This window comes from Amphiura filiformis, chromosome 17, assembly GCF_039555335.1.
Source record: "Amphiura filiformis chromosome 17, Afil_fr2py, whole genome shotgun sequence".
NCBI classification, from domain to species: Eukaryota; Metazoa; Echinodermata; class Ophiuroidea; order Amphilepidida; family Amphiuridae; genus Amphiura; species Amphiura filiformis.
The window spans coordinates 19,240,053-19,266,098 of NC_092644.1; the positions used below are offsets into that span (position 1 = coordinate 19,240,053).

General features: G+C 38.4%; 3 protein-coding genes across 3 annotated transcripts; 1 reads left to right on the top strand and 2 right to left on the bottom strand.

Annotated features, from left to right (window-relative positions):
- Positions 1 to 2,023: 2,023 nt before the first annotated feature.
- LOC140138293 (cholinesterase 1-like) lies at positions 2,024 to 8,527 on the top strand. The gene is made up of 4 exons (XM_072160204.1): positions 2,024 to 2,072; positions 3,263 to 4,728; positions 5,634 to 5,821; positions 8,050 to 8,527. The coding sequence occupies exons 2-4, from the start codon at positions 3,269 to 3,271 to the stop codon at positions 8,058 to 8,060; spliced, it is 1,659 nt and encodes a 552-aa protein (XP_072016305.1). The 5' UTR covers positions 2,024 to 2,072; positions 3,263 to 3,268; the 3' UTR covers positions 8,061 to 8,527.
- Positions 8,528 to 15,481: 6,954 nt separating this feature from the next.
- On the bottom strand, positions 15,482 to 19,828 carry LOC140137421 (cholinesterase 1-like). Its single transcript, XM_072159073.1, has 3 exons — positions 18,388 to 19,828; positions 17,711 to 17,898; positions 15,482 to 15,772 (listed from the first exon to the last, which is right to left on the bottom strand). The coding sequence occupies exons 1-3, from the start codon at positions 19,761 to 19,763 to the stop codon at positions 15,657 to 15,659; spliced, it is 1,680 nt and encodes a 559-aa protein (XP_072015174.1). The 5' UTR covers positions 19,764 to 19,828; the 3' UTR covers positions 15,482 to 15,656.
- A 4,137-nt stretch (positions 19,829 to 23,965) lies between these two features.
- LOC140137031 (cholinesterase 1-like) lies at positions 23,966 to 25,427 on the bottom strand. Its single transcript, XM_072158691.1, is given in 2 exon segments — positions 23,966 to 24,800; positions 24,802 to 25,427. Coding segments are annotated over 2 exon segments (1,461 nt in total).
- Between the last annotated feature and the right edge of the window lie 619 nt (positions 25,428 to 26,046).

Below are 26,046 nucleotides of genomic sequence, written 5' to 3' on the forward strand. Positions count from 1 at the left end.
CAAAAGCCATTATGCCAGACCTTGTCAAATGCTCCTTTTTCTGTCCAACAATTTGGACCACTCTTGGATCAGGATTGTAAGGATATCAGTTGTGCTGTGGTGTGGTCGAATCCAAGATATCTGATATAAGTTGGTTTCCAAAGAGGTACTTCTTAAGTTGGTTCTGTAAAACAACCTCCATGACCTTGCTGATGATGCAGAGCAGAGAGATGGGCGGTACATAGATGGATTAGACTTCGTATCTCTCTTGTGGTAAGGGATGTCAGATGCAGTCTAGCCAGTCTTAAATATATATAGGCACGGCGTATATAGGACTGGCAAGTGAGTCTGGATTGAGCCCTCGATTTTAATATTATATAGCGGGTAGGCCTTATTAGCTTGCCATAAATTATTCTGTCGCCAAGATGCTGGCTTCACTGTAGGCCTATTGCAAGAAATTGATTTAAACGGACCCATCCCCCATGCCATGTCAAGAGAAATCTACGCCATTGTTAATGTTGCTAAAAGATGCCGGATTCACTATTAATATGCATACTTCAAGAAATGTTTTCATCCCTCCCCTAATGTCAAAAAGAAATCTACGCCACGGATATTTAGCGGTTGCGGTTTTATACCATGCTATAATCTGCTAATAATGTCCCACACTCCCCATCGAAATTCATCACAACATGACAAACGAATAAACTCAAATTACTTTCCAATACCGTATATATGCCTAGGCCTACCTTGAATTTAAAATCTTCGGAAAGTCATCACAAAAGAAGTTTCCGAAAGTCATAATTTGCATAAACGAATGCAGTTGATTTATTATTATAGCCGTTGCGGTTACCATGCCGCATAATGCCCACTCTCCGTCGAAAGTCACCGCGAACGGATAAACTAATATCACTTTCAAAATTATTAGATCACTTGGACCATTTATTTTCAAAATACGTAACTTAAAACCACCTTTGTCTCAGCCATTAATTTGTTAGTTCCGTCTAAGAGATGTGATATTTTCCGTCTTAGATGAAACTGGAAGTTTTGTTACCATTAGCGCGTCGGGAAGTTGCCACGCGTCACGACCTGTGCGTAATCCGCGTATAGCAACGCAGCAACGGACCGTAAATAAGCGGGCCACCATTGGTTGATCTACCGAATAAATCCAAATAATTATTTATATTTATTAATTTATCTATCTATCTATGCATTTACCATTCATCTGGAAATGCTAGAACTTATTTATTTATCTATTTATTAATTTATAATTTATCTATAATCTCCGAGATGATACCGATGAATCGATCAGTTCTTCTTCAAAGTATCGATTATCGGCAAGTTCCTCTTTAATAGTATAGATGATATCATGTCATTATCATATCATAAGCTGTCAAGATTAGTGTTGGTCCTATACCGTTCATGTAGTTCAAGTTGGTGGTGTCATTTCTGAACTTTATCAATCTATTGTTGCGATCCAGTCAACTTTCAAATACTATACATTGAAATAGATACCTGGTAGTTGTTAAACATGAACCATATTAGGTTTTAGGGGCTGTATAAAAAGAGTCCAGGAGAGGGGAAAATGGGCTATTCAAGCCAAAAATGGGGGGATTTGGCAGGATGAAATTAGAGTGGGTACGGTGTGGCACGCGACTTTGTGGCACACATTTATGGGGAACGTACTTTTCAAAGAAAATGGCTTAGGAAAACAGTATGGAATTGTATATTTAGACTATTTAAGGTTTGCAAATTGTGTTTACAAAATAATATTTGACATGCAAATTCGGGCAAAGATTTTTTAGCAAGCCAAGAGGAGGCGGCAATCATTTTTAACAGGCTGAGGGTAGGGTGAGGGAAAACAAATTTTATTACACCAGGCCTCATAATTATTGCACAGACCCTTTATGTGTCAATGTCAATCGGTGCACTTTCCAGCATATGTTGCCGGTTTAGGAAAATACGCTAGACTATTAGCTGCGTGGAATTGGTGCATATCGGAGCTATAAAGGGGTAATTTTCGAAGACACTCGCAGATAGAGTTTCGCAGTCAGTGTTTGATCTGGAAGGAATTTCAGACAGTTACAGGATCAGAGGTATGTTCTTTGGAGAAATAAATGATTTCTTTAAGGGGGTACTACACCCATGTGGTAAATTTGTGAATATTTTTGCATTTTTCTCAAAAAATAATTACACACTGGTAACAAAAGTTATGTATATTATTGGGGCAAGGAATCCAGTTACTACACTGAAATTTCAGTGACTCAAGACAAGTGGTTCAGTATAGGAAACAAGGTACATCCTAGCGGTACCTTATTTCTGATCATAAATAACAAACCACTTGTCTTGGGTCACTGAAATTCCAGTGTAGTAATTGGATTCCTTGCCCCAATAATATACATAAGTTTTGTTACCACTGTGTTATTAGTTTTTGAGAAAAATGCAAAAATAGACACACATTTATCGAGGGGTGTAGTACCCCCTTAATGATGTCTATTTAACCATTATAGCAAAAAGCGTGACTAGTGTTCCACTTTGTGGTTGTAGGTATATCTTGATCATACTCCCTTCTAAACTATAGAATTTCTGTATGTTATTGGTGAAACAAAGAGCACTTTGATGACATGATGACCCGGCTATCTTGTAGAACAGATTATGTTGATGAAATCATTTTTTTTAACTTGACTTAGAATTTAAACGGTTTAAAATTCTTGGCCTTTATCATTGTGCACAATGAACTTTTAAATTGAAATTTTCCTAAGCAAGTTAAATTAAACAGTATGCTTCGACTATATTAGTAAATACGCACGTGACCACCTCCGCGCTGCCATAACAGCTTGTAGACAGTAACTCTCGAAGTGACCTTCTACATAGCGCGTGATCTTCCTAAACATTTGAATGCAAAGGCGGAACAACATAAGACTATAGTACGGACATATTTTTATGTCAGCTTTGTTGCTAGTTCTGAGACATTTTGTGGTGTTGCTAACAGACTTTTGGTACTGATACAAGTAACACACACCAGTCCATATCTTAGGGCGCCCTTCAAATGAGGTCATTTTGAGGTCACATTTTATATATTCACTTACCATTTCAGTAGTACTTGTGTCATCGCCCCAATATCTTCGTCATTGAGAATACCTTAGTTATTATAGTAGTGCTAAAGCCGGCCTATTTTATGTAGGCTATAACTCTTCCACGTCTTCTTGTTGAGTCCTTCAAACTTATGTTTCATTTAATATATCATAGTACTATATTTTGTTTGTTTTGTTCATTCACCTTTCAGCTCAACATGATTCAGTTTTTGTATTTCGCTCTGCTGATTGTTGCAGCTTATGCTCTACCGAATCCTGTAGAAACAATCAAGACGGGACGCATCATGGGAAAGCGCATTACTGTTACTGGTACTATGGAAGTAGACGCCTTTCTTGGCATTCCTTTTGCGGAACCCATCTCTGGAGTAAGAAGATTTAAACTTCCTGTAGCAAAGGCACCTTGGAGCGGTGTATTCAATGCTAGAGAGTATGGACATGGATGTTGGCAACCAAACGACACTAGGAATACAGTCCCTTTGAGCGATGACTGCTTGAATCTTAATGTCTGGGTTCCCTATCCTAGGCCACTGAATGGTGTAGTATTAGTTTATATTCACGGAGGCGCATATGTGATTGGGGCTAGCTCTTGGTCTATTTATGATGGAAAACACTTGGCAGCATTCGAACAAATGATTATTGTGTCAATGAATTACAGAGTAGGACCATTTGGATTTTTAGCGACTGGAGATTCTAGTGCACCTGGAAATCAAGGACTTTACGATCAAGCCTTAGCGTTACAGTGGGTACAAGATAACATCGCTATCTTTGGAGGAGATCCAAATCAGGTCACGATATTTGGCACGAGCGCGGGCGGCGGAAGCGTCTCTCTTCATTTGCTCTCGCCAGTTTCCCAATCGCTTTTTCAGCGTGCGGGAATCCAAAGCGCTGGTATTACAGCACCTTGGAATTATATTACTCAAGAGGTAGCTTTAGAACGTGCCAAGATCCTTGCACGGTCTGTAGGTTGTTTGAAAGACACAAATGGTGATGTACAAGATATCCCAGATATGATTAAATGTCTGCAGGACGCTGATGCAAACGATTTGTTGGCTACAGCCCCGTGGTTTGAAAACTTCTTAGATTTTTTCTATGTACCGGTGCATAATGGATTTTTTCTTCCTGAAGATCCCGCTGATGCTCAAGATAAGGGCAGCTTTAAGCAGTGTGAGATGATTGTTGGAAGCACCACCAATGAAGGCAGCAGCTTCTTACCTATTTACGAAGTTCCTGGATTCACTGAAGGCGGAGAAAGTCTTCTTGATTACGAAGGTTATATTGAAGCGCTGAATTACACTTTTCCAAAATTCCACTCCTTTGGGTTAGAGGCCATCGCATTTCAGTATAGACCGTGGAAAACACCTGATAATCAAAGCCTACTAAGGGATGCAATAGGTCTTGCAGTTGGAGAATACTCCTTCGTTTGCCCATCAGTCGAAATGGCTAAAGCGTATGCCAGAGAGGGCAATCAAGTCTACTATTACCGGTTTGAAGAGCGTCCGTCTAACAGTCAATATCCAGAATGGATGGGTGCTAACCATGGTGATGATATCCCCTATACCTTCGGCATTCCTCTAGACCCGTCATTTGGTTACAGCAGTAGGGAGGGAGAACTGAGTAGGAAGTTGATGAGTTTCTGGGCAAATTTTGCAAGAACTGGGTAAGATACGGTATTATACGTTGCACTTCGATAAAGGATTTCTGCATTTTGATAAATACCAGATTATTATAAATTTACAATAAACCGTCCCTCTATATAACATGATAAAAGGGGTCCACAAATTCTACGTTTCTCTTAAAACCTTCTAGAATAAAGCAAATAGTTTTTACACAATTAATTATTTATAAAAGTTTGTATTGGTAGCTTAATTTACAATTGTCATACATATATATATTTAGTTTTGTTCGATCACAATATGGCTCATTAAGTAAGAAATTGTACCGCTTTGAAAGTTGCCCTTTGGTCCATTAAATCAATAAAGCATGCAGAATATATTTGAATAGGTCAGGCCTACCGAATTGTTTGAGAGTTGAATGGATGCATGTATCAAAGCTAAGTGCAACTTTTAAGACTGTATCTTTTTTCACAATGAGGCATTGTGAACTTTTCGATTTATTCTACAAAAAGTCTCAGCAGGAACCTTTTTGACCTTAAACCAGTGAAGCCATAATTATACGCGAATCGTTGAGCACGAGGAGCGATCATGGCAAAAAACGACTTTCCGGTAACGCCGCCCTCTAGAGTCAGTATGATACAATTACGAACTGGTTGATGTTTGTATTTAACTATGATTCGTCAATATGAGAAATCACATCGATATTCTTCTCATTTATTTAATTTTGGGAATAGGCCTAAATTTTGTTCCATTGAATCGTAGTGTGAAGGTTAGGTGTGAAGGTTGAAATAATGCTATTTTCTAATCCCGTTTTACCACGATTGTTTGTTTTTATCATTATTTATAATACTGGAATTCTCTTTGATCTTTGCTGTGATATTCGCATAAAGTATGCAAACGTAATTGAAAAGAAAACTTTGTCTTTTGAAGCATTTTCTGTCTCTTTTAGAAACCCGAATTCAGATACCTCTGACGCGGCTGATCCACTTTATTGGCCACAATACGATGTCGAGACCCAGAAATTTTTGGTACTGAACGAGTCACTTGCCGATGGAATTGGAATTACAGGTAGTGGAGTGGAGCCACTGAAATGTGCTTTTTGGAAATATTATCTGCCCGACCTCGTAGTACAAACAGGTATTATTTAGCTTCAGATTCGGATTAATTTTGATTTTAGAAAATCGGTTGTAACCAGGGCTACATTCTCAAAGCCATCTCAGGATATTTGTGACGTGTTTTTTTTTTATATCATGACAAACCCATAATTACTATAAAGCGCCATAAAAATTTTGACCATTTACAAAAGTACCTTACAAGGCACCGAAAAACTATAACGTAGGCTTCATCGGTAGGTATATACTCTGTCTACGATTCGTCATGACAGCGATATGTTAGTGTGACAAGGGTCTTTGAAGGGCCTTACTTCGAAAATGTAGGCATTGGAGTTATTATACGTGTAGTTATTAGAGTAATGACACATTCAAGAAACTGTTAAAACATTTATTCAATAATTTTCTGTTTTCTGTGTATTTTGTGTCTAGCTTTTTAGGGCTTTAGTCCACATTTTTATGGTGTTTGGCGTTCTATAAAGGCCAAAGATTGATTGATTTATAATTCAACAACTCTTCCTATACCTTTGTACAGGAGTCAACCGTTGTTAATTCGTGATTAAACAACTCTTCCTATACCTTTGTACAGGAGTCAACCGTTGTTAATTCGTGATGAATCCACACTTGAACAGTAGCGTATACACGAACGTCATGCCTGGAACCTTTGTGCGCATACACACTTACAAGTTAAATTCCGTATTTCTTGGAGGTAGCGGCTAAAAATTGCCGCTTAGTTTAATTGCTGAAATCACCAATCCTTTTGCAAGGCTGAGTGGCAGTCCTCATGAAATAATCCTTTGAATTATACGGTCTTTAGCTTGTTTCGTTGTTGAACGGGATTAAAAGCTGCCCTCGCGAAGTAAACCACGCAGACGACGCGGACGCATCGTGTTAAACGGTGATGAACAACGGTGAAACATGATTGAATCCCTAAATGAAATGATTGATAAATCTGTGTTGGCTGCTAGTTACAAACTCTAGCTTTATGGGAGTACTGAATAATGTTAACATTGTCGGGAGAAATTCATGATGCAGTCATGTCTACAGTAGAATTCATCTCGACCTTTGCAGGACTTAAACCCCATTAAAAGCTATTAAACCAAGATAACACTCATTGAAACAGCTCAACTGATAAATCGGATCTTCTCTGGTTGTGCACATGTGTCTGTTTTCATGTGCGATATCGCAATAAAGCTGGTATTATAGCTTCAGTTGGGTAACCGATTATAAAGGAAACGAAAGGAAACAATGGTATGTGTACCTTTGTTCACGAAATGAGACAATGGCCTGCTTTTTGTAAACCAGCATTCTTGAAAATGAGCAACATAATGATTGTTGACTTAACACGGTTTGGAAATAATTTCTTCATATTTTTGGTGTTATCTGTCGTTTACATATCCTTCCTAAAACACAAAAGTGCGACCCTCTCCAAACACCTAATTTAGCTTTAGGACATGTTACAAAACTATATTTTCTAGAATTTCATAAAATAGTTTAAATGTAGCTTGTACCGTTTTTTTGTGGCATCCTTCAGAACGGAGCGGTCCGTTACCAATATAGCTCAATATTTTCGGTCAAATCTCCATTCAATTAACACGGGGAGTTGCCTAGCTATGAGCTAGCTATGCTTTGCCCTCACTCACATTCTACGAAAGTGCGACCCCTTCTGAACATCTAACCTAGCTGTAATTTTAGGTCATGTTAGAGAAATATATTTGCTAGAAGTTTGGAGAATAGTTTAAATATTGGCTGGTTATTTTTCACACAGTGATGTTAACTAGGCAATGCCCATATACCTATAACATACACTGTTTGTAGAGGTCACACGTCAATGGTGAGAGCACTGTGTATTGTGTATAGGAAAACGGACAGTAACTGCAGTATGTTGCATAAAAATGGTTTCAACCAGCTGCGCATTAATTCAAACTCAGCGATTTAATTTGGTAGAAGCTCGTACAGTGTGAGTTTATCAAGCATTCCCATTTTCTACTTCCTCTTGGGCTCTTCTCTTACACCCCTCCTTCTATCACGTCTCTTACATAAACCCAGATGTCCTCAATATGTGACCAGTCCAAATCTTCTTTCTGTCTGTTCTGTTCCTATTGTTTAAAAGTAACGCACTATTTCGCATCATTGGTACCAGGCCGATTTGGTGTCTTTCTGAACTTTTGATAGGAAGCTATTCTGTTATTTTTAACATTGAAAATGAATAATCGACCAAAGCTTTTTAAATTTTTATCTTCCCATCTCTAATAGGTGACGGTTGAGAAGCAATGGAAAGAAGAGTTTGATTAATATAGGAACGAATATCTCGGCGATTGGAAGGTACACTTTGACAATTACAAAGCTGCAACTTCTAATTAAGGACTAATGGCAAATCTCTCCTATAATGGAAGTTCCCTGGTAGCCTGAATCTTTCGGTCCCTCTTTCTCAACTGGCAAAATATTATGGCAGATCGCTCATTTCGAATGCAGCATGTTAGTATTAGAAGACTTGAGGATTCAACTACCACTCTGAGCAAAAGCGAAAACAAAAGTAAATAAGTTGTTCCTATAAATGCTGTTTTTGAGATATAATTTCAAAACGATAAAGCAATTTGCTAAAATGGGTAAAATTGCTCTCCCGCATAAGAAGGTATCTGCTTTGTACACATGCTGTAAATTCTGTGAGGACAAGGAAATACTACATTTCATTTTGAGAGTAGACAGAATGAAAAACATTGCCTCCAAAATAAAGCACAGTATCTGTGATGTCATTTCACTTGGAGATAGTACTACATTTTGATTGGGAAGCATATTGATTCAAAAAACACTGGACTCCTAAATAAAAAGCCAAATGCCATGTATTTACAGGTATCCTCTATCTTTAGAAAAGTAATGATGTAGGTATTAGATGTTTAATATGTAGATCCCACATCTTGACGAGCGTTCAGTTTTAGGTAAATACGATGGGGTGTGAGCTGTGTCGTGTACGGTGTGGGGGTACTTTGTAAGTGAGAGAGGGAGAGAAAATGCCGGGGGGGGGGCGAGAAAGAGTTGTTGTTTTTATCGATCTCATAAAGAGGTACAAAGTTAGTGTGTTGGTGTTGGGGCATGCTTATGTATGATGGTGGGTGGATAAAATGCGGGGTTATACAGGCTCTTCATTTAGAAAATAATGGTATTGCTTTTAGCCACTGTAGTACATCTATCGTCTCATAAAATGAGGTGCTCTACGCCAAAAATAATGATGTCGCCCGTCTTATATGAGACGATAGATGCACGACACATCGGCTATACCTTTATTCTCATTCTTAAACACTTCAATTCACAAATCATAAGTATACCAAATTTTAATCCAATTAAGTGCTACATTTTACCAAGAATTACCTAGTGTTTAGATTCGATCAATCCCGTTATTGCTATACACCTCCGATATGTTCAAATATCGCGTACGAATATCGCGTTGACGCAAACGCCGATCCGTGTTATATCGTATCATAACACACGGCTAAGAACCAATAAGATTGCAGGAACTTTCTCAGGTGTTTTTAAACAGAATTTCTTTTGAAGGATGGTATGATGCGAAAAGAATTTGCTCATGAGCATAAGCATGTTTTTGCGTGCATGCTGGTGTATGCAAATATTCCTTCATTCCTGGTTGAAGGATACACGATTAAATGATTCTATCAGATTCAACATGTGCGCATCGACAACATGTCATCATGATTTTAATCGTAAATAGTTTTTGGGATTTAACAACAAGCAAGTGTAAGCTTTTTTTAAATAATAAAACATAAAAACAAGTCATGGCAAAGTCCATTTTTCCTAATATCATAAGATAATTTTAGGGCGATTAATATTGGCTTATGTACAATAACATAAAATAAAGAGACCAAGGAAGAATTTAAACACCAAAAAGTGTGGATTAATATTAAAATGATCTGTTTATTCTGTATATATTTAAAATATACCTTAATTGATATTTTGGTTCATTTTTGTGTAAATATACTTGAAGTGAGAAATTAAAACCAATGTCTTTCTAAATTTATTTATATAATTTACATTTAAAATAGACTTGGTGATTTATTAAAGCATTATTTACAATATTGTTTCATGCAAGCCAGCCGAAGCCGACCTACACTCGTCAGAATATGCTTATCACTGGAAACTGATTTCTATCTAGCGCGGAATGCTCACGCCGCGAAGTGGCGACGGCGAGCGCGAAGCGCGATCACCGAGCGTAAAACGCGCGGAGCTAGTGCTAAATCTTTAGACAGTTTAATTGGCATACATTTACGGTCAAAAATGGTTACATAACATAATATAAGCAGTTCAAGTTCATGAAGACAGTCAATACTTGATATATTGATCAGTTGTAGTTGATCAAGAGATGCTTCTTCCTGTGTCTACAAGTGTTTATTAGCTCATTCCTTTTGTTCAGTGAGGAGAGATGAGGCTTAAATATGATGAAGTATTTTTCCTCTAGACAAAGTCTGCATAGTTTGTTGGTAGTTGAATAGGCCTTAGCCCGACTGATTAATTTCCATTCAGTTGAATAAGGTATTTTCTTATCCTTTAATTTCCAAATGTACTCGCTTAATGTTGTTGAATGCCTTTTGTCACTGTTATTAAAGTCACTCTTATGGCAATTAAAGCGTGTTTTGAACGAGTTAGCGGTTAGTCCAATATATGTTTCATGATGTGCATTGTCAAGTCGAGTTACCGTCGCCTGGTAAATTATACTAGAAGCTAAACAATTGCCTTGGAGGGGACAGTCAAGTTTCACTTTACAGTTGCAAGTTTTTCCATCTGGTTCCTTGGGTTCTGCTTTGCGCAAAATTGATCTGTTGTGTGAAGTTATGATTTGTTTTACATTGGTCATGCAACAATAACTAAGTTTAACAGTATTTCTGTTTAAGAGTTTGTGTAATTTGTGTCCAGGGGGGAAACATCTGCCCAGCAAGTTGAAGAATTTTCTTCCAAGGTTTGTTGATACGCTTTCGCTATATGGCGGGTTAAACCAAGTTATGTTTCTTGAGCGTTGACGTTTATTGTTGTCTTTACTTGGTTTCCGGTGGTCGTTGAAAGTGAGAGTCTCACTGTATCCGCTATTCTGCAAAGCTGCTTGATATGGCGGAATGGCAGACTTGAAGGCCTGTTCATTTGCAGAAATGTTAGTGAGGCGTTTGTTTATACTGTCCGGGATATTCTTTATAATGGATGGTGGGTGGTTGCTGTCTCTATGTACATAAAGGGGGTTATTGTTGGCCTTCATGTAGGGTCTATATGATCCATCGCGCAAGTCAAGAGTAATATCTAAGTAATCAACCGTTTTCTTGTTGGCTTCAATTGTTATATTTAGGTTGTTTTTGGAGAATACTTTGCAGATCTCTTTTTTGATGTTTTCTACTTGCCGTGGTGTTTTCTTGCAAATGGCGAGGCCATCATCGCGATACAATCCGACATTAATGTCGATATGTTGCAATTGTGACAGCAAATGCAAACCAACGAGCTCGCAAGTTTCAGCTCCATCGAAGCTGCCCATGGTGACATCGAACTTTGAGTTACTCTTCTTGCACCATGGGGTTTGGTTATTGTACAGTAACGATTTCTTGGTCTGGAATATGATCTGGGTTTCATCGTCTGTGATATGATCATAAATAATTTATTTATTTAATATATATCAGGGTTGCTCGTGTTTTCCTGGTGACAGGACAGTTATACCGGCTGGGTAGATGCATCTTGGCCAGTTCGTCTCCGCGAGTCACTGAGTTTGGTAGATTCAGGCAATACGCTGCCGGTGACCTCGCTATTAAATAAAGCGTGGAGACATTGCAATTAAAGGCTCATTCAGTGATTCCAGCGCAAGTGTTAAAAAATTGTTTATAAAGTGCTTAAAATTGAAGAATAATTCATTCAAATTGTCCTTTGGTATTTTTGAAATGAAAATTTGGCCCCACAAAACGAAGAAAACACCAGTATTGACGAGGTTGAAGCCCTATTCGAATATATGTAGGGTATGTAAATGCCTTATTTTGTCTTAAATACAGGGTGAGTCAAAAAAGTGCAATAGAGCAAAGAATCGATATTGTAAGAACCACGTTGAACTTTCCAATTATTGAAAGTTTCTATATTAATGCCACACTCAATACGCACCCGTTGTGAAAAAATTTCATTATTTGTCCACGAGGTACATGTATTTTGAATGAGAGCACACAATGCACGATAAAGGCACCAGCTCTGAAACTGACTTTAACTTAAATAAGGTTGATTTTTGCGTTATTTCAATTTCTTTTTTCTGTTCAAACAAACTTTCTAACATTACTTTAAGTCCTTCATACCTCACTCGACTTCAACTCCAGTTTTTTTAATCCCAATATGGCCAACTTACTGGATATTTTAAAATTCACTCCACTTCAATATGCGCGCATTTCATTTCGACATTTGAAAAAATCCGCCTACAAATGTGTATATTTTTGATAGAGAATAAACATCTTTAAAGTAAAGGTAAAATGAAAATAACAACAAATAATGACCAAGGAAAATACCAATTTGGGTGCTCCATTTTATTTCAATGCCAATGAGGTTAAGAAAATAGCAGTTGTTCCAAATCTACCTTACACAGAGTGGGCTGACATTCAAATTTTAGATGTTTCTTGGACAAATATTAAAATTGGGTATCACTATAAAATGTGTCATAAAAACAAAACGGTAAATGCTAATTCCTTGGTTTTTTTCACACAAGGTCACTAATAGATATATCATTTATAAAATGTTTTAAAACCTAAAAGGTTCAAATCGGTTCTTAAATAAAAATAGATTCTTTTCTCTATTGCACTTTTTTTTATTCACCCTGTACATGGCTTTCGGCTGAACCACTAGCAGGCTATGTAAGCATAATTATGTATGACTATGACAAAGGTACCAAAATTTGAATTTTGATGATTTTTACGATCGTCTGGATATATGTTTTTGACAGTCTATATTCCACGCGACTCGCCACATCGGGATCGTCGCGATTAACATCTGCTGGAGTTCGTGGATTTTCTTCATGCAAAATATCCCGAAATAGGGTTCACAATAATGGGGAATTTTAACAGAATGAATGTGAACAATGTTCTTAAGAACTGTAACCTCAAGTAACTAGTTACATTTCCAACTCGTGGTGATTCGACATTAAGAAAGAGCATTCATTTTGTATTGTTTGGAGACCAACAGTACTTCATATTGCCAAACATCGCAATGACAAAAGGACTCATCGGCCTATGAAAGTCTCCCAGATCAGATAATTTGGATTATGGATCCAAGATCATGGCTGGTCCACTGTCCTTACTGCTAGTACCACACAGCTGAAAGCAGATGCACTCTACCAGTCTCTTCATGATGCTATTGACTCAAACTTTCCTCTTGTCACACTCAAAGTCCATAGTAATAATAAACCATGGATGACTCAGAAAATCAAATCCCTTGTGAAAGATCGTCAGAAAGCATTTGCAGCAGAGCGTTATAAAATGTTACGCAATAAGGTCCAACGTGCAATTAAGAAATTTAAGGTTGATTAATCATAATAATTTCTGTGAATCTGGATAAGCTTGACGAAAGAGATGGGTTTTAAGCTGACGTTTAAATTGAGAAAGTGTGGAGATGTTAACCCGAGGAGTTTTGAGTAATTTTTCAGAGGATGATCGAAGGGAACGGGAAGTTTGATAAGTACAAAGCGCAGATGACAGGTATGATGGTAAAGTGCCATCAAAGTGACGGAAACCCAGAACAGCAAGTTTAAATTGGATGCGCAATTCGACGGGCAGCCAGTGAAGCTCGATGAGAATTGGTGTAATTATGCTCATACTTTCTGTTATGCAAATAGAGTAAGAAATCTTCAAGCTACTGAGCCACGAAAGTGGCACCAACAAATAAGATCAATGACCAGAAACACCAAATCTGAGCTCAGTATTCCTATCTCAGGGGTAAGTTATGATGATCATGGTACCATTGCCAAGACAATTAACGACCAATTTGTCAGCTTCTCGTCTAACATATCTCCGCTGGATCTTGGCTCTCTTGAGGCCTACCTACCGGCCCGGATCAATCACCATCACTCAACCCTTGGGATGTGCATGCTGAGCTCAAAAAAGTCAAGTCTACCAAAGCTACCAATTGGGCCAGATGGTATCTTTTCCAAATTAATTAAGGAATATGCATATGAATTGAGTGTCCCCTTGACCAATATTCTGAACAGCTCATACGCTGAAAGTGTTGTGCCCACTAAGTGGAAGAGAGCCATAGTGGTTCCAATCCCCAAAATTAAACATTCCTAGGTCTAATAAACTCAGGCCCATCTCTTTAACCGACTGTTTTTCCAAAATCAGTGAAGGGTTAATCACTGACTGGGTGCTGGAGGATATCCAGGACAAGATTGACACCCAACAGTATGTTAATATTAAGGGCATATCTACATCGCACTATTTGGTCAGCCTTCTTTACTCAATTCACCATGTTGCTGACAAAGTCAACAATTGGAACGGTGGTTCTGACGGACTTCTCAAAGACGTTTGACATGATCGACCACAATATCCTTATTAGAAATGTTCATCCGCCTTGGAGTCCGCAGATCCATCGTTCCATGGTTGTGTAACTTTGTCAGTAACCGAGTCCATTGTGTGCACTATAACCAAACTCTCTCTGAGTATAGGGTCCTCAATGGAGCTCTTCCCCTGGGAACTGCACTTGGTCCCATTGGGTTTCAAGTGGTGATCAATGATGCAGCCCAAAACATGGATTCTAATATCAAATGTTGGAAGTACTTGGATGACTTGACACTTGCAGAGAATCGCTCACATCCACAACCAAGCAAGCTTCAGGAAGAACTGACTACGTTCAATGACTGGACTAACACCAAGAAGCTTAGCTTTTAAGCTAGGAGGTGAAAAAATCCCTTAAAAATCCCTCCAAGTGTCAAACCTTCCATATCTGCTTCAAAACAGACCCCCTGCACATTCTGATTTAAATATTTCTGGCACCCCCTTGAACTTTGCCGATGAAGCAAAAATATTAGGCGTGTGGATCCAAAATGATTTCCGTTGGAATGAGAACATCTCTCAGATCACCTCTAAAGCAAACCAAATATTATACATGCTGCGTATGCTGAAAAAATTTGGCTTTAATGAAGATGAGTTGTTCACCGTATACAAAGGCTACATTCGCCTTCTTTTAGAATATGCTGATGTAGCCTGGCACTCCTCACTCTTTGCTGGTCAGAGTAGTGCCCTGGAAAGGCTACAACGTCGTGCATGCAGGATTACGCTGGGCCAAAATTTGGGCTACGCTGAGGCCTTGCGGACTTGCGAGCTTGAGTCCCTGTTTGATAGGAGAGATAACCAGGTTTGCCGAAGGGCTTGCCAACTCATCGCATACCAATGATCTTCTCTCCCCTACCAGCCCCATCCCCTATTTTGTTGATGTATTAAACAAGAAGCGCACCTTTTATTCGGGTTTTCCTGCATGCACGCACATTTCAGCTTTTCTATTTATTTGTTTGTTTGTTTGTTTGTTTGTTTGTTTGTTTGTTTGTTTGTTTGTTTGTTTATTTATTTATTTATTTATTTATTTATTATTTTATTTATTATTTTTGTTATTATTTATTCATTTATTGTGCAATATTAATGTGAATTTATCGTATTTAATTGTGTCAGCAAAACGTTCCAGGTGAGCGAAATATAGTGTAGTGTTGAAGTTTAACTCTTCTATTATCTACCACTACGTATGAATATCCACTCGTATATAAAAGGAATTCGATACGTAATATTTAGCTTAGAATTATGCTCATTAGCTAAACACAGTTTTTGGGCGTGTGTGGACTATTATGGAGTTTACATCAGTCCTTAATTAGAAGTTGCTGCCTTGTAATTGTCAAAGTGTACCTTCCAATCGACGAGATATTTGTTGCTGTATTTATCAAACTCTTCCTTCCATTGCTTCTCAACCTCATCGATGTCACCTAGGAGCAAGAGAAAATAAACATGTGAAAAGCTTTTCGTCGATCATTCATTTTCAGTTTTCAAAACAACAGAATAGCTCCTTATCAGGAAGGTCGGGTATATAGACTCCAAAACAACCTGACTGAATCAATCAAAACAAATTTAACAATCAATATTATGAAATCAATCATACAATCAATTAAGTAATCAATCAAGCAACATATCTATCAATCAATCAATCAATCAAACACTGCCATTTATAGAGCTCTAAACACCAACAGAATAAGGTACTTAAATGCCCGATCTACTCAGGCCAAAGTTGGGAATGTTGACAATTGAATACATGAATCCAAAACCCACCCAAGTCCATGGGAAGTGATTTTGAGAAAAAATCCTGTGTATCATTTTAATTCCTTCAGTTAGATTTACCTGGTCAATATGGTAAGTTGTACGTGCAAATGGGTGGGTTAAACTGTATTAGGTATGACGATTAGCATTTCAGGGATTTCATGGGGTTCATTTTAAATTCTGGACTTGGGTGGTTTTTGAATCATATACAAAGACAATAATGTTGGAATGAGATTACCACTAGTAAGATAATACAAAATAAAGCACACAGTTATGTATAATGTTGATAAGCATTCTGCCATGTAATATAAACCACACACTTTCCTTGATTAAACCCATTTTTTTTCAAAAGTCACTCTCCAGCAATGAAGATGTTACAAGTGGACTTTTATACATACTGGATTTCAATCAATGTGTTACAAGACTCAAATCATGGACTTGGGTTGATTCTTTCATACATGCTATTTTTCACATGCTCAATAGATACAGAGGATGAATTTGAGTTGTTCTTTCATACATATGACAGGCCTATGTATAGCAACACTTTCCCATGCTTAACTCAATTTGTCCAAAGTATGGACTTGGGTGGCTTTTGTATTCATATATTCAATTGCTTAGTACCTACACTTATAGATCGATATAGAATCCCCAGGTCTCTCGAACTTGATTACAAACTTCTGAACCATTAAACTATATGTCCATATTCTTATGTTTTTTATTATTTTTATTCTCCTTCCATTTTTGCATATATCGTTATGAATTCGGCAGACGGCCGAATCCGGATTCGGCTTTTGGTAAATTCATTCTACGCATGCATTACTTTTGAATTTGAGAACAAGGGATCAATGCTGTACATAATAGAGGGCAGCATATTAATTTTTAACGGAGATCAGATGATAACAACATAGTAAGTATTCCAAAGAGGGCGGTATACAGGGTTAGCTAACGGTGCATCGCAGTACGGTCAACGACGATAACCGTTAAAAAGTCGATATGCTGCCCTCTATAGGTAAAGTATTGATCCCTTGTTCTCAAATTCAAAAGTAATGCATGCATAAAATGAATTTACCAAAAGTCGAATCTGGATTCGGCCATCTGCTGAATTCATAACGATATGATCTCAGCTTTATTATTGCCGAATTTAGCCTGATTGGATTAGATCTCGTCACATTATTATACAAAGAAAATTATGAAGAGATTTTTAAATAGTTTCTTGAATGTGTCGATATTCTGAACACTGGAATTAATAATGACTGCAAAGCCTACATTTTATTTGCTACCATCCTTCACAACCACTAACATATCGCTGTCATCGTTTGTCATAATGACGAATCATAGATTGCCATAAACCGCACCTATGTATGTACCAACCGATGAGGGCGACGTTGCAGTCTTTCGTATAGCACCGAGAGGGATTTTGTCATTGTGCTTGGCGTGGATTGTGCTATCCACGTGCTTGGCGTCTCGCGTAAGGTACTTTTACGGGTTATTATTATTATTAGGATCGGTTTATAGTATCCTTAGACGGCTTTGAGAATACAGCATTGTTTTTCGCCCGATTTTCTTTATCAAATCAAAATTAATCCGAATCTGAAGCTAAATAATAATACCTGTTTGTACTAGAAGATCGGGCAGATAATCTCTCCAAAAAGCACATTCCAGTGGCTTTACCCCACTACCTGTAGTCCCGGTTCCATCGGCAAGTGACTCGTTCAGTATCAAGAATTCCTGAGTCTGGAAATCATATTGTGGCCAATTGAGTGCATCAACTGTGTCAGAGGTATCTGAATTCGGGTTGCTAAAGGGGGCAGAAATGTTTCAAAAGAAAAAGTTGTTTACAAATACGTATACAAATTTCCTGTAAAGAAATACAGCAAAGACCGAAGAGAACTCCAGTATAAATAATTAAAAACAACAAATCAAAAGAAAGTGTGGTAAAGGGTTTTTTTTAATAAACAAAATGGCATTTTTCCAACACTTCATAAAAATATGATTATATGGACCGAGACACAGACTATTCTCAATATTTAATAAACGATAATTATATCGTTGTGAGTTCTTATATTAATATTGACGATTTAAACCTCCCTTTTTAATTGTACCATTTTGACTTTACAGGGCGACGTTATGGAATGTATTGTCAATTCGCCTGCTCAACGAATCGCGCGTAATTATTACAATACGGATCAAGGGTCAACGAATTCAAAGCTTCCGCATAAGACTTGTTGCCAAAGATCGAATGTATTGTAGAAATCATCGAAGTGCAACGTATCATACCGTAACTTACCCAGTTCTTGCAAAATTTGCCCAGAATCTCATCAACTTCCTACTAAGTTCTGCCTCCCTACTGCTGTAACCAAATGACGGGTCAAGAGGAATGCCAAAGATATAAGGAACCTCATTACCATGGAGAACGCCCATCCATTCTGGAAATGGACTGTTAGATGGACGCTCTTCAAACCGGTAATAGTGGACTTGATTGCCCTCTCTGGCATACGCTTTAGCCAACTCGACTGATGTGCAAGAGAACGCGTAGTCTCCAGCTACAAGATCTACTGCATCCCTAAGAAGGCTTTGATTATTAGGCGTTTTCCACGGTCTATACTGAAATGCGATGGCTTCTAACCCAAAGGAATGAAATTCTTTCGGTAAAATGTACCTCAGCGCCTCAATATATCCTTCGTAATCGAGAAGACCTTCTCCGTCTTCAGTGAACCAAGGAACTCTGTAAATAAAGAAGAACAAGTTGCCTTCATTGGAGTTGCTTCCAACAATCAACTCACACTGCTTAAAACTGCCCTGATCTTGAACATCGACGGGATCTTCTGGAATAAAAGTTCCGTCATACACCGGTGCATAGAAAGTATCAAAGAAGTTTTCTGACCTCAGGGATGCCATCCATAAGTCGTTTGCATTAGTGTTTTGCAGACACGTAATCATATCGGGAATATCTTGTATATCTCCATTTCTGTCTTTCAAACAACCTAGAGATCGTGCAAGGAGCTTGGCACGTTCTAAAGCTACTTCTTTAGTAATATATGACCACGGTGCTGTAATACCAGCGCTTTGAATTCCAGCGCGCTGAAAAAGCGATTGGGAAACTGGCGAGAGCAAATGGAGAGAAACACTAGCGCCGCCTGCGCTCGTGCCAAAAATCGTGACCTGATTCGGATCTCCTCCAAAGGTAGCGATGTTATCTTGTACCCACTGTAACGCTAAGGCTTGATCGTAAAGTCCTTGATTTCCAGGTGCACTAGAATCTCCAGTCGCTAAAAATCCAAATGCTCCTACTCTGTAATTCATTGACACAACAATCATTTGTTCGTATGCCGCCAAGTATTTTCCATCATTAATAGACCTGGAGTTAATTCCAGAAACAAATGCGCCTCCGTAAATCCAAACTAATACCGCACCATTCTGTGGCCTAGGATAGGGAACCCAGACATTAAGATTCAAGCAGTCATCGCTCAAGGGGACTGTAAAGCTAGGGTTGGGTCGTTGCCAGCATCCATGTCCATACTCAGTAGCATTGAATACATCGCTCCACGGTGTCTTCGCTACAGGACGTTTAAACCTTCTTGCTCCAGAGATGGGTTCCGCAAAAGGAATGCCGAGGAAGGCGTCTACTTCCATACTACCATTAACAATGATGCGCTTCCCCATGATACGTCCAGTCGTGATTGTTTCTATTGGATTCGTTTGAGCGTAAGCTGCAACTATCAGCAGAGCGAAATACAAAAACTGAACCATGTTGATCTGAAAGGTAAATGAACATATTACATATTAAAGGAAACATTTTGAAGGATTTGTTTTTTCAAATTCACCGGTGCAAGAATACATGGCGGATTTCTTGATCTTTGCGATTAATGAATCGCAACTCTATAGGCACTATGGGGAAATAAACAAGTTTATAGAATAGAAAATGATTCATGATAAGAATTAGGTAATAGGTATCAATAAGAGTTAAATGGTCTTTGGGGAACCAAATATTCCATTTTGATAACAAAAAAGCAATATAATTTACTATGGAGTCAATCTGATTAAGATATACCTACAAACACAAAGTGGAACACTTACAGGTTATTAAGGTTAAATATAAATCAAGAAGTTATTTCGAAAGAACGTACCTTTGATTCTGAAGTTTGTCCTTAGTGCAATATTCCTTCCAGATGAAACACCAACTGTGTATATTAAGTTAACACTATAACTTGCAAGTCATCGTCCCTGAGATCACATAACATTTGAAGACCTGAGCGCAAGAAGACCGTAAGTCCACTTGGCCCCTCAATATGTATACACAAAAGTTACGTATAGTTTCTGAGGTTTCTATAATGTTTAATACATGTTCCAGGGTGAAAACATCATGAAAGGTTGGGAAAGATTAGTTTTGGCCCCTGAACATGTATAAAACATTACCAAACTATACGAAACTATACGCAACTTTAGTGTATACATGTTGAGGGGCCAAATGGACTTACGGTCTTCTTGCGCTCAGGCCTTCATTTAATATGAATACAGATATGTACAGACAACAAATGAATGTATTTGTTACGGGAATGCTTTCTTCCACTGCTGACTGGTTCATAACAATAGATTAGTTCAGGTATCGTACCATGAACTTCATAATGAACTATGAACTACATAATGAACTAAGAACTACAGGACAGAAATCAAAATAACAATACTCTTGGCAGTTTATGACATGACGTGACATCACACATGGATTATGAAAAAGAATTGTTTCCAAGGGGATTAAATCCACTTTGTGTCAAAATTGAGTTATGTGCAGAACGTGCAGAACATGAAATAGAGTTACAAAATACACATTTAAACCATTTTGTTACATATCGGTATTGTCAATCCGCTATATTTAAGCCATAATGGTGAATATGTGGTTCTTTTTCATTGATAGGAATGCTCATAATAATCAAATAAACTCACGGACGAGATTGGTGTTGTTTCAAAAAATGTTCAATATTGTCACAATTGACCTCTTGATTAATGACCCTTTGGACTAATAGTGTATATTCCCAAAATGTATGTAATTGCCCTGGATAGTAAAGGAGCCTTTGGCAAAGTTTGGCACAACGGACTCCAAGCTGAGAATTAAGGGTATTTCTGGTAGGCTACTATAGAATTGCTACAACACTACCTGTCTAATAGATCAATCAACGTCCTGTCTACACAGGCTTCTGACATCGCCTCCAACAATGCATCTGTACCACAGGAATCAATCCTTGTCCCAGTCTTGTTCTCTGTCTTAATTGACATTCTTGTAGATGTTTGTGAGAATGCGTTATTTCTGTATGCTGATTGCAATACTCAAATTACATCGATTCAGCAGTTGCTAGCCTTAACAGAGACCTTAGTAAAATAAAGGTGTGGGTATAGAAGTGAAAGTTCACCTTTCAAACCTACCGACGCATGACCATGGTACCTTCTAGAAAGATAACTCCATCATCTCAAAAACAGTATGACCGTACATCACAAATGAGCCGTAAAATCGGCCCGGTCCATTTTGTTTTATTTCGGGTTTAGGAAATATATATCATAAGCTTTAAAATTGCATATCATTTGACTTATTGTTTGTTGAACTTTGCTCCTTCAACAAAATGGTATACCCTTTACGACTCTAGATGTGTCTCTTTTCCTACGTTGCTGGTAATAAATATCAAACAGTCATAATTGGCGGTCATTTCAAATCAGGAATGTCCTCTCATTGTTAATTATTGGTTATACATACCTAAACAAAATAAAATGCTTTATAACCAGCAATTGAACAGGATTTAGCCACAGCAAACAGAGACTAGAGCTAATTCTATAGACATTGGTTGAAGCTTATTATCCTCTTAAACAACAGGATTATTGATTGGTTTACAAGGTGTTTGACCAGCACTATCAAAATGAGATACATGTAGCGCCAACTTGAGGTACATTTGCTGTATTCAAAATGAGCAATATGCCATACATTTTGCTAGTTGAGAAAGAAAGGCCGAAAGACTCAAGCTCTCAGTGAGCTTCCATTTTATAGTAGAGCGTTGCGATTAGTCCTTAATTAGAAGTGGCAGCCTTGTAATTCTCGAAGTGCACCTTCCAATCGACGAGATATTCATTCCTATATTTATCAAACTCTTCTTTCCATTGCTTCTCAACCTCATCGATGTCACCTATTACAGAATGGGAAGATAAAATAAAATAAAAAAGCTTTCGTCGCTCATTAATTCATTGTCAGTGTTAAAAGCAACAGTATAGCTCCTTATCAATAAGGTGAAGCATAAGACACCCAAGACCCTTAATGATGTGAAATATTACGTTTAACACTTGCAAACATTCAAAGCCAGGACAGGCAGAAACAGTGACGTAGCCAGCACTTTTTCAGATGGTGGGCAAGGGGGGGGGGGCAACTTTTCTTAAATATCAGGGCGGCCAGCATCCCACAGGGGGGAAAAGGGGGGCAAGACTTCCCACATGGGAGCAGCTTCCCCCCTTTGCCTCCCCTGGTTACGCCACTGGGCAGAAAGAGGATTGGACTGGTCACATAATAAGAGACGCAATAAAAGGAAGGGTGTAAGAGAACGGACCATCAGACCACAAGTAAGAAAAAAAGTAAAGTGTGAATGCTTGATGAACATTCTGTGTAACTCACTATGTGCGATCTTTTTCAAAATTATAGGTTGAACATTAATGAAGCTATACCTGTTTGTACTACGAGGTCGGGTAGATACTCCTTCCAAAAAGCACATTCCAGTGGCTTTACCCCACTACCTGTAGTCCCGGTTCCATTGGCAAGTGACTCGTCCAGTACCAAGAATTCCTGGGTCTCGACATCATATTGTGGCCAATAAAGTGGATCAGCCGCGTCAGAGGTGTCTGAATTCGGGTTTCTAAAAGGGACAGAAAATATTTCAAAAGACAAATGTTTTTTCTTTCAAATACGTATTCATACTTCGTGTGAAAGCACAGCGAGCAAAGATAATTCCAGTATTATAAATAATTAAAAGCAAGAAATCAAAACAATGTGTTTTAAAACGTTTTTAAATAAACAAACTATCATTATTTCAATCCTTCACACCTAATCCCTACGACTCGGTGGATCGAGATTTAGGCGTATTCTCAAAAATAAATGAGAATAATATCGATGCGAGTTTCCATTCCTCAGTTACTTATAAACAACCTCCCTTTGTAATTCTATCATGCCGACTATAGAGGGCGGCATTACCGGAAAGCCGTTTTGTTTTGGTCGTTCCCCGTGCTCAACGATTCGGGTATAATTATGGCTCCACGTGTCTCACCTGAGACCAAATGGTCTCACCTAAGACTTTTTTAGAATAAATCAAAAAGTCTTTTAAAAAATTTAAAGATTATAATATATAGATATTGGTGGCACATTCTGTTTGACAAAACTGCTCTAATGTACAATACCACACGTATCATTGCGTTCGGTCACAATGGGTTATTATGTAAGAAAAGATGCAGTTTTGAAAGTTGCACTTTGGTACATGCATTATTTCAACTCTCACACAAGTCAGTAGGCCTGACCCATTCAAATATATTCTGTATGCTTTGTGAAAGTTGAATGGACCCAAGCACAACTTTCAAAACGGTACCTTTTCTCACTCAATTAACCACTGTGGTCGAACACAGCTATGTGTGTTAATTGTTCATTGGACCAAGGGTGTAAAACAAAAGAAACTACCAATAAAAACTTTTATATTTAATTTTGTAAAAACTTTTCGCTTTATTCTAAAAGGTTTTAAGGGAAACTTAGAATGTTGTATAGAGGGACGGTTTATTGTAACTTTATAGTACGTATTTATCAGTATGCACAAATCCTAATCAAGAAGTGCAACGTATTATACCGTAACTTACCCAGTTCTGGCAAAATTTGCCCAGAAACTCATCAACTTCCTACTCAGTTCTCCCTCCCTACTGCTGTAACCAAATGACGGGTCTAGAGGAATGCCAAAGGTATAGGGGAAATCATCACCATGGTTAACACCCGTCCATTCTGGATATGGACTGTTAGACGGACGCTCTTCAAACCGGTAATAGTAGACCTGATTACCCTCTCTGGCATACGCTTTAGCCACCTCGACTGATGGGCAAATGAAATTGTAGTCTCCAACTGCAAGATCTATTGCATCCCTGAGAAGGCTTTGATTATTAGGTGTTTTCCAGGGTCTATACTGAAATGCGATGGCCTCTAACCCAAAGGAATGGAATTTCGGAAAAGTGTACCTCAGCGCTTCAATATAACCTTCGTAATCAAGAAGACTTTCTCCGCCTTCAGTGAATCCAGGAACTCCGTACATAAAAAGGAAGCTGTTGCCTTCATTGGTGACACTTCCAACAATCATCTCACACTGCTTAAAGCTGCCTTGATCTTGAGCATCAGCGGGATCTTCAGGAAGAAAGATTCCGTCATACACCGGTACATAGAAAAAATCTAAGAAGTTTTCAAACCACGGAGTTGTAGCCCACAAATCGTTTGCATCAACGTCCTGCAGACATTTAATCATATCTGGAATATCTTGTACATTACCATTTGTGTCTTTCAAACATCCTACAGACTGTGCAAGGATCTTGGCACGTTCTAAAGCTACCTCTTGAGTAATATAATTCCAAGGTGCTGTAATACCAGCGCTTTGGATTCCCGCACGCTGAAAAAGCGATTGGGAAACTGGCGAGAGCAAATGGAGAAACGCTTGCGCCGCCTGCGCTCTGCCCAAAAATCGTGACCTGAGTCGGATCGCCTCCAAAGGTAGCGATGTTATCTTGTACCCACTGTAATGCCATGACTTGATCGTAAAGTCCTTGATTTCCCGGTGCACTCGAATCTCCAGTCGCTAAAAATCCAAATGCTCCTACTCTGTAATTCATTGACACAACAATCATTTGTTCAAATGCTGCCAAATATTTTCCATCATAAATAGACAACGAGCTAGCCCCAATCACATATCCGCCTCCGTGAATATAAACTAATACTGCACAATTCTGTGGCCTAGGATAGGGAACCCAGACATTAAGATTCAAGCAGTCATCGCTCAAGGGGACTGGAATCATAGGGTCGGGTGGTTGCCAACATCCATGCCCATACTCAGTAGCATTGAATACATCGGTCCACGGTGCCTTCGCTACAGGATGTTTAAACCTTCTTTCTCCAAAGATGGGTTCCGCAAAAGGAATGCCGAGGAAAGCGTCTACTTCTGTACTACCATTTACAGTAATGCGCTTTCCCATGATTCGTCCTGTCCTGATTGTTTCTACTGGATTCGGTTGAGCGTAGGCTGCAACTATCAGCAGAGCGAAATACAAAACCTGAACCATGTTGAACTGAAAGGTGAATGCACAAAACAAGCCAAATATATAATATTAAAGGAAACAAATTCAAAGCATAGACCTCTGGTAAGGCAACCGTTACTAATAGTTTCACGGAATATCCTCACTTACGATCATTGGGTATACCGATCATCAGAATGATAATTTGTCATGATTTCAACTTAACATATATGTTTATACATGTATATACATTCTGTGGTGTCAAGAACATGACATGAACAAACCAAGCCAACCAGCACAGTCTCTACTCCAAAAGTAGTCGAGAGTGCCCAACCAATAAAAATAGCGGGGGCGTAAAATAACAAGTTTACTTTACAAGTGACTAACTTTGGAATTATAGAGTGCTCAAACCCATTACAGGTGAGCTAAGAAACAAATTCAAACGACTACTTTTGGACTAGAGACTGTGCTGTGCAGGTTGGCTTGGTTTGTCATGTTCTTGCCTCACACCCCCCCCCGAGCCCTATTCATCCGGAAAACAACCACAGGCTTTGAAGAGGACAAGCTACGTGAGAAGCTCCTGAAGTCTCTGATACGCATCCTGCACAAGAACAAATAAACACAAATGAGAGGAAACTGAATATATTAAATAATAGAGACATTGTGA